The 9,480-nt window shown below is 49.3% G+C and overlaps 1 protein-coding gene across 1 annotated transcript in view; it reads right to left on the bottom strand.

Annotated features, from left to right (window-relative positions):
* The window catches only part of LOC106570400 (CUB and sushi domain-containing protein 3), a 738,870-nt gene that overhangs the window by 20,558 nt on the left and 708,832 nt on the right, over positions 1-9,480 (bottom strand). Inside the window, exon 64 of the mRNA XM_082961236.1 lies at positions 3,608-3,719. Coding sequence (XP_082817362.1) covers positions 3,608-3,719 — 112 coding nt within the window. The remainder of the gene's footprint in view (positions 1-3,607; positions 3,720-9,480) is intronic.

Raw genomic sequence — 9,480 nt, 5'->3', positions numbered from 1 at the left:
CCAGCCTCACCCTATCCCCATGGAGGTAGCTGAGTGGGTAAGACTACCCTGAGGGGGACTGACTGACGATCTGCATGAAATAGGATCAGTGTGTGGATGGCAGTGTCACAAATGGCACCCTATCCCCTATATAGTGCACTACTTTTGGTTATAGGGTCACACACTGCCAAGCTTCATAGCCATATTTAATAACTGCCGCTTTGAAAATTAATTAACATTATTTGAAACATAGAGGGTTATTTTCTTCTCTCAGTCACAGCAGGTGAGCTGGGACCCTGGGACATCGGGATTTTTAAGCCTTGAGACAATTGAGACATGGATTGTGTATGTGTGCCATTCAGTGGGTGAATGGGCAAGACAAAATATTTAAGTGCCTTTGAACAGGGTATGGTAGAACCAGTGCCAGGCGCACCGGTTTGTGTGAAGAACTGCAACGCTGCTGGGTTTTTCACACTCAACAGTTTCCCGCGTGTATCAAGAATGGTCCACCACCAAAAGGACATCCAGCCAACTTGACACAACTGTGAGAAGCATTAGAGTCAACATCCAGCATCCCTGTGAAATGCTTTCGACACCTTGAAGAGTCCATGCCCCGACGAATAGAGACTGCAACTCAATATTAGGAAGGTGTTCCACAGGGATGCTGTGACACAGAGAGAAGAAAATGACCCTCTATGAATCAAATCCTGTGAATTCATTTTAAAGTGGCAGTTATTAAATATGACTATGAAGCTTAGCAGATTGTGCCACTATCATTTAAACAGTAATGAAGCCTTTGGATCGTTATAGCAGGCGCTAACGTTGCTAGTTGGAGATAGTTCTACCATGATCCTTCTGAGAGCCTTGTTACCTAGGAAACAGCGAACTGCTCATATTCAAGCGAAACTCTTTCAAAACACCTGCATTTAATCGCCTGCAAGACTCCTACGCCTGACATACGATATAAGCCACGCTCACTGGACCTCAATACAGCAGAACCATGACAAACTAGTGTGGTTAGAACCACTTCACATGTATTTCTCACTCTCTGTTTACAGAGGGACAGTCGGGGGTGTGACCGGCGTCATAGAGGGACAGTCGGGGGTGTGACCGGGCGTCATAGAGGGACAGTAGGGGGTGTGACCGGGCGTCATAGAGGGACAGTCGGGGGTGTGACCGGGCGTCATAGAGGGACAGTAGGGGGTGTGACCGGGCGTCATAGAGGGACAGTAGGGGGTGTGACCGGGCATCATAGAGGGACAGTCGGGGGTGTGACCGGGCGTCATTGAGGGACAGTAGGGGGTGTGACCGGGCGTCATAGAGGGACAGTCGGGGGTGTGACTGGGCGTCATAGAGGGACAGTAGGGGGTGTGACCGGGCGTCATAGAGGGAGAGTAGGGGGTGTGACCGGGCGTCATAGAGGGACAGTAGGGGTTGTGACCGGGCGTCATAGAGGGACAGTCGGGGGTGTGACCGGGCGTCATAGAGGGACAGTAGGGGGTGTGACCGGGCGTCATAGAGGGACAGTAGGGGGTGTGACCGGGCGTCATAGAGGGACAGTAGTGGGTGTGACCGGGCGTCATAGAGGGACAGTAGGGGGTGTGCCCGGGCGTCATTGAGGGACAGTAGGGGGTGTGACCGGGCGTCATAGAGGGACAGTCGGGGGTGTGACCGGGCGTCATAGAGGGACAGTAGGGGGTGTGACCGGGCGTCATAGAGGGACAGTCGGGGGTGTGACCGGGCGTCATAGAGGGAGAGTAGTGGGTGTGACCGGGCGTCATAGAGGGACAGTAGGGGGTGTGACCGGGCGTCATAGAGGGAGAGTAGGGGGTGTGACCGGGCGTCATAGAGGGACAGTAGGGGGTGTGACCGGGCGTCATAGAGGGAGAGTAGGGGGTGTGACCGGGCGTCATAGAGGGACAGTAGGGGGTGTGACCGGGCGTCATAGAGGGACAGTAGGGGGTGTGACCGGGTGTCATAGAGGGACAGTAGGGGGTGTGACCGGGTGTCATAGAGGGACAGTAGGGGGTGTGACCGGGCGTCATAGAGGGACAGTAGGGGGTGTGACCGGGCGTCATAGAGGGAGAGTAGGGGGTGTGACCGGGCGTCATAGAGGGAGAGTAGGGGGTGTGACCGGGCGTCATAGAGGGACAGTCGGGGGTGTGACTGGGCGTCATAGAGGGACAGTAGGGGGTGTGACCGGGCGTCATAGAGGGAGAGTAGGGGGTGTGACCGGGCGTCATAGAGGAAGAGTAGGGGGTGTGACCGGGCGTCATAGAGGGACAGTAGGGGTTGTGACCGGGCGTCATAGAGGGACAGTAGGGGGTGTGACCGGGCGTCATAGAGGGACAGTCGGGGTTGTGACCGGGCGTCATAGAGGGACAGTAGGGGGTGTGACCGGGCGTCATAGTGGGACAGTAGGTGGTGTGACCGGGCGTCATAGAGGGACAGTCGGGGGTGTGACCGGGCGTCATAGAGGGACAGTCGGGGGTGTGACCGGGCGTCATAGAGGGAGAGTAGGGGGTGTGACCGGGCGTCATAGAGGGACAGTAGGGGGTGTGACCGGGCGTCATAGAGGGACAGTAGGGGTTGTGACCGGGCGTCATAGAGGGACAGTAGGGGGTGTGACCGGGCGTCATTGAGGGACAGTAGGGGGTGTGACCGGGCGTCATAGAGGGACAGTCGGGGGTGTGACCGGGCGTCATAGAGGGACAGTAGGGGGTGTGACCGGGCGTCATTGAGGGACAGTTGGGGGTGTGACTGGGCGTCATAGAGGGACAGTAGGGTGTGTGACCGGGTGTCATAGAGGGAGAGTAGGGGGTGGGACTGGGCGTCATAGAGGAAGAGTAGGGGGTGTGACCGGGCGTCATAGAGGGACAGTAGGGGTTGTGACCGGGCGTCATAGAGGGACAGTAGGGGGTGTGACCGGGCGTCATAGAGGGACAGTAGGGGTTGTGACCGGGCGTCATAGAGGGACAGTAGGGGGTGTGACCGGGCGTCATAGAGGGACAGTCGGGGTTGTGACCGGGCGTCATAGAGGGACAGTAGGGGGTGTGACCGGGCGTCATAGAGGGACAGTCGGGGGTGTGACCGGGCGTCATAGAGGGACAGTCGGGGGTGTGACCGGGTGTCATAGAGGGACAGTCGGGGGTGTGACCGGGCGTCATAGAGGGAGAGTAGGGGGTGTGACCGGGCGTCATAGAGGGACAGTAGGGGGTGTGACCGGGCGTCATAGAGGGACAGTCGGGGGTGTGACCGGGCGTCATAGAGGGACAGTAGGGGGTGTGACCGGGCGTCATTGAGGGACAGTAGGGGGTGTGACCGGGCGTCATAGAGGGACAGTCGGGGGTGTGACTGGGCGTCATAGAGGGACAGTAGGGGGTGTGACCGGGCGTCATAGAGGGACAGTAGGGGGTGTGACCGGGCGTCATAGAGGGACAGTCGGGGGTGTGACCGGGCGTCATAGACGGAGAGTAGTGGGTGTGACCGGGCGTCATAGAGGGAGAGTAGGGGGTGTGACCGGGCGTCATAGAGGGACAGTAGGGGGTGTGACCGGGCGTCATAGAGGGACAGTAGGGGGTGTGACCGGGTGTCATAGAGGGACAGTAGGGGGTGTAATATGACTCACGGATGCACTCTGGCTGGGAGCCGCTCCAGGTAAGGTCAGCCTGACACAGCCGTGTGGTGGAGCCCTGGAGCAGGTGACCCGGCTGGCACTGGAACGCCACCATGCTGCCCACCTGTGTAGAGTAGAAACACACAGCTGAGTGCACCCGCATTTACAATAGGGACAGAAGTATAGAAACACACACACAACAGGTTAGGATCTACAGTATGCAGTTATAGTACCAATGACATTAAGAGTAGTTTACACTCTTACATTCACACTAATCTCAGATGTTTATAATGATAAAAAGAGCCTTGGAATAGGAGTGCTTTCATTCAAAGGCCAGTTTGATATCAAATGTTGATTTTGATATCAAACAAAGGCTGTGTTTAAACAGCATAAGGTTACATCAAACAACACGTTCCCTGGTTCTTTTTCTGTCTGTCTGTCTGCCCGCCTGTCTGTCTGTCTGCCACAGACTGATCATTGATCACTAATGCCTTTTCACAGAGTGACACATCAGGTAAGCTCTTGTCAGCTCTTTTCAGCCCTCTCAGCCTTCCTCTGCTTTGCTTGCATTTGTGCGTGTGTGTGTATGTCCATGAGCGAATCTGTGTGTGTGTGTCTGTGTGCTCATCTCAGTGTGTGTGTGTAGAAGCATGTGTGTGTATGTGCATGCGCAAATCTGTGTGTGTCTGTGTGCTCATCTCTGTGTGTGTGACATTAAACCAAGTGACAGTCAGGGGAGTGAAATATGAAAACGTGTCATGGAATGACACAGTGGCTTCACACATTAATTGATTAACACGTCGTCCCCGGCACTGGAACATGGTCTAACGAGTAATAGACACAGGGCCTTATCTCTGGAATACAATATCTCCTTCACTCTGCTTCAATATCATTAGGCTGCAGCCAGCAAGGCTCTCTCTCTCTCTCTCTCTCTCTCTCTCTCTCTCTCTCTCTCTTTCTCTCTCTCTCTCTCTCGCTCTCTCTCTCTCTCTCTCGCTCTCTCTCTCTCTCGCTCTCTCGCTCTCTCTCGCTCTATTCAAATGAGACAAATGATTAATGGGTGTGAAAAGCCTGATATTTCATTGTTCTCTCTGAAGCCTGGGCATGACTTGACCCCAAACTTTACATTAAGGCTTGAATTCTTAATGCCAGTGCATTTGGGCAAGAACCCTCACCCATTCTCCTCCTCCTTCCTCGCACTCCTCCTCCTCCCTCTCCCTCCTTGTCCACTGTCAAATTTTTTCGTAAAGTTATTTCATGGCAAGAGCCCTAACACACTTCTCCTCCCCCTTCCTCCCTCCTCCTCCTCCCTCTCACTCCATGTCCCCTGGCGAAAATATTCGTAAACTTAATTCACGCTACAAAAAGCGGCAGTTATTTTCCATGTCTTAACCTAATGAGGAGGATCTACTGAAATAGCAGGGAGGGACTGTCCCCCTCTCACCTTCCCTTCTGTCATCTGTGTGTTATTGTTTTTGTGTTGATTTTTACAGTGGAATAGTAACTCTGCATGTATCATGTATTTATCCCACCCACGTAACTCTGAACACAGTATAATGCACTAGTGTTTACAGGTACGTCTAGAATAGATTGGTCATTTCGTACAGTCTGCCCTAGATAGATGCATTCTATCTAATACACTGTGTATGATGCAACAGCACCACAGGCGAGAAGGTGAACACTGTGGTGTCTTTGCCTACATTCTGCTCTTCACTTTTATGCCATTTGATATTTGCTAACTTTCTTTTTGATTCAAAATTAGAGGCAAGCCATGCAGCAAATGTGTCTCCCTTTTCCCAAACAGATCAATGCGATTTGCGGTACAGTTTTGCCCTGTTTATCACTCCTAACAACATAAACACAGCTCTGTTGGTGGGGGAAAGTTGTAGCGTTTTAAGGCTCATTAGGGACATGAAACGGAGGGAGGACTGCTCGTGTTTGCAGTTCATGCTGTGTAGACACCCTAGGACTCCAGAACAGTCAGAAGCACCCCCCCCCCCCCACACACACACACATTAATAAAACACAAAGGAAAATGAAACCTTGTAAACACAAACATAGTTTCTATTCTCAGCAGCAATCCTGTTTTCTGGTTGGCTGGTGATATTTATAAAACAGTAATGGACAACACAATAAGGTGTTTCAGAGCTTTTTTTGTTCTTAATTAACATTTCTGTGAAATATCCACAATCACCATCCTTATCACCATGATTGACATGACATCATCATCATTGACATTCATATTGTCATGGTCATTATGGTCTCTGTTCAGACAAAACATGCTGAGATCTCAAGTTTAAACAACTCAAATACCAGACGGAATTTGGAATATAAGTAATAAACATATTCATAGTCTCATTTGCATTTCCTTAGCCAAAGAAAACTTACCCTTGAGAAAATGATGTTATGTGACTGTCTAGCAAGAGCATTGTCTCTAAACCAATGTTTTGCCATTCAGCCACAATTTATAATTCTTGGGATATTCTTTTTTTACCTATAGTGTTATGGCTTTGTCCAGAAGGTATGAGACTACATGAGCTTGGTGTGTGAATGAGAGACTTGTATTGCAACCACTTTATTTCTCTATTTCTCTACGGCTGGCCATGCTTTCCTCCTGGCTACCCCAACCCCGGCCAACAGCTCCGCACCCCCCGCAGCTACTTGCCCAAGCCTCCCCAGCTTCTCCTTCACCCAAATACAGATAGCAGATGTTCTGAAAGAGCTGCAAAACCTGGACCCATACAAATCAGCTGGGCTAGACAATCTGGACCCTCTCTTTCTAAAACTATCCGCCGCCAATGTTGCAACCCCTATTACTAGCCTGTTCAACCTCTCTTTCGTATCGTCTGAGATCCCCAAAGATTGGAAAGCTGCTGCGGTCAGCCCCCACGATATGCAACTTTTCAGGGAAGTTAGGAACCAATATGCACAGGCAGTTAGGAAAGCTAAGGCTAGCTTTTTCAAACAGAAATGTGCATCCTGTAGCACAAACTCCAAAAAGTTCTGGGACACTGTAAAATCCATGGAGAATAAGAGCACCTCCTCCCAGCAGCCCACTGCTCTGAGGCTAGGAAACACTGTCACCACCGATAATTCTACGATCATTTTTTCTACGGCTGGCCATACTTTCCACCTGGCTACCCCTACCCCGGTCAACAGCTCTGCACCCCCCACAGCAACTTGGCCAAGCCTCCCCATTTCTCCTTCAACCAAATCCAGATAGCTGATGTTCTGAAAGAGCTGCAAAATTTTGACCTGTACAAATCAGCTGGGCTAGACAATCTGGACCCTCTCTTTCTAAAATTATCAGCTGCAATTGTTGCAACCCCTATTACTAGCCTGTTCAACCTCTCTTTCGTATCATCTGAGATCCCCAAAGACTGGAAAGCTGCCGCGGTCATCCCCCTCTTCAAAGGGGGTGACACTCTAGACCCAAACTGTTATAGACCTATATCCATCCTGCCCTGCCTTTCTAAAGTCTTTGAAAGCCAAGTTAATAAACAGATCACTGACCATTTCGAATCCCACCGTACCTTCTCCGCTATGCAATCCGGTTTCCGAGCTGGTCACGGGTGCACCTTAGCCACGCTCAAGGTACTAAACGATATCATTTCCGCCATCGATAAAAGACAGTACTGTGCAGCCGTCTTCATCGACCTGGCCAAGGCTTTCGACTCTGTCAATCACCGCATTCTTATCGGCAGACTCAACAGCCTTGGTTTTTCAAATTACTGCCTCGCCTGGTTCACCAACTACTTCTCAGATAGAGTTCAGCGTTTGAAATCGGAGGGCCTGTTGTCCGGACCTCTGGCAGTCTCTATGGGGGTACCACAGGGTTCAATTCTCGGGCCGACTCTTTTCTCTGTATATATCAACGATGTCGCTCTTGCTGCGGGTGATTCCCTGATCCACCTCTACGCAGACGACATCACTCTGTATACATCTGGCCCTTCTTTGGACACTGTGTTAATTAACCTCCAAACGAGCTTCAATGCCATACAACACTCCTTCCGTGGCCTCCAACTGCTCTTAAACGCTAGTAAAATCAAATGCATGCTTTTCAACCGTTTACAAAATAGCTTCCAATACTCTACTCAGCAAACTGGATGCAGTCTATCACAGTGCCATCAGTTTTGTCACCAAAGCCGCTTATACCACCCACCACTGCGACCTGTATGCTCTAGTCGGCTGGCCCTCGGTACATATTCGTCGCCAGACCCACTGGCCCCAGGTCATCTATAAGTCTATGGTAGCTTCTTTGGGATAGGGGGCAGTATTTTCACGGCCGTATAAAAAACGTACCCGATTTAATCTGGTTACTACTCCGGCCCAAAAACTAGAATATGCATATAATTAGTAGATATGGATAGAAAACACTCTAAAGTTGCTAAAACTGTTTGAATGGTGTCTGTGAGTATAACAGAACTCATATGGCAGGCCAAAACCTGAGAAGATTCCATGCAGGAAGTGCCCTGTCTGACAATTTGTTGTCCTTCTGTTACATCTCTATCAAAATTACAGCATCTGTGCTGTAATGTGACACTTTCTAAGGCTTCCATTGGCTCTCTAAAGCCGTGAGAAAGTGGAATGGGGTGTTTGCTGTCTCTGGGCAAAGTATAGGAGCAGAGTTTGTAAGTGGTCAGCCTGGGGACAGTGAGACTGGAGATGCGCGGTCACGAGAACTCGCCATGTTTTTCTTTCTCTCTTTGAATGAATACAACGTTGCCCGGTTGGAATATTATCGCTATTTTACGAGAAAAATAGCATAAAAATTGATTTTAAACAGCGTTTGACATGCTTCTAAGTACGGTAATGGAATATTTTGTAATTTTTTGTCATGAAATGCGCTCGCACGTTACCCTTCGGATAGTGACCTGAATGCACGAACAAAACGGAGGTATTTGGATATAACTATGGATTATTTGGAACCAAAACAACATTTGTTGTTGAAGTAGAAGTCCTGGGAGTGCATTCTGACGAAGAACAGCAAAGGTAATCCAATTTTTCTAATAGTAATTCTGAGTTTAGGTGACCCCGAAGTTGGCGGATGTCAAAATAGCTAGCCGTGATGGCCGAGCTATGTACTCAGAATATTGCAAAATGTGATTTCGCCGAAAAGCCATTTTAAAATCGGACATAGCGATTGCATAAAGGAGTTCTGTATCTATAATTCTTAAAATAATTGTTATGTATTTTGTCAACGTTTATCATGAGTAATTTAGTAAATTCACCGGAAGTTTTCGGTGGGTATGCTAGTTCTGAACATCACATGCTAATGTAAAAAGCTGGTTTTTGATATAAATATGAACTTGATTGAACAAAACATGCATGTATTGTATAACATAATGTCCTAGGAGTGTCATCTGATGAAGATCATCAAAGGTTAGTGCTGCATTTAGCTGTGGTTTGGGTTTATGTGACATATATGCTTGCTTGGAAAATGGCTGTGTGATTATTTGTGTCTCTGTACTCTCCTAACATAATCTAATGTTTTGCTTTCGCTGTAAAGCCTTTTTGAAATCGGACAATGTGGTTAGATTAACGAGAGTCTTATCTTTAAAATGGTGTAAAATAGTTGATTGTTTGAGAAAATTGAATTGTGGTATTTTAGTTGGTTTTGTATTTCACGCCGTTCGATGCCATTGGCTGTTGGCTAGGGGTTCCGCAGGCGGAACGGGGTTCCGCTAGCGGAACGTCTGTCCTCAACAGGCTAGGTAAAGCTACGCCTTATCTCAGCTCACTGGTCACGAATACAACACCCGTTCCAGCAGGTATATCTCACTGGTCATCCCCAGCTAACTGATCGCTGCAGCTGTACATAGCCCATCTGTAAATAGCCCACCCAATCTACCTACCTCATCCCCATATTGTTTTTATTTACTTTT

Source organism: Salmo salar, chromosome 14 (assembly GCF_965601325.2).
Source record: "Salmo salar chromosome 14, fSalSal1, whole genome shotgun sequence".
In the NCBI taxonomy this organism is placed as follows: domain Eukaryota; kingdom Metazoa; phylum Chordata; class Actinopteri; order Salmoniformes; family Salmonidae; genus Salmo; species Salmo salar.
The sequence above is the reverse complement of the archived record's forward strand: the minus strand, read 5'-3'. Positions and strand labels throughout refer to the sequence as shown.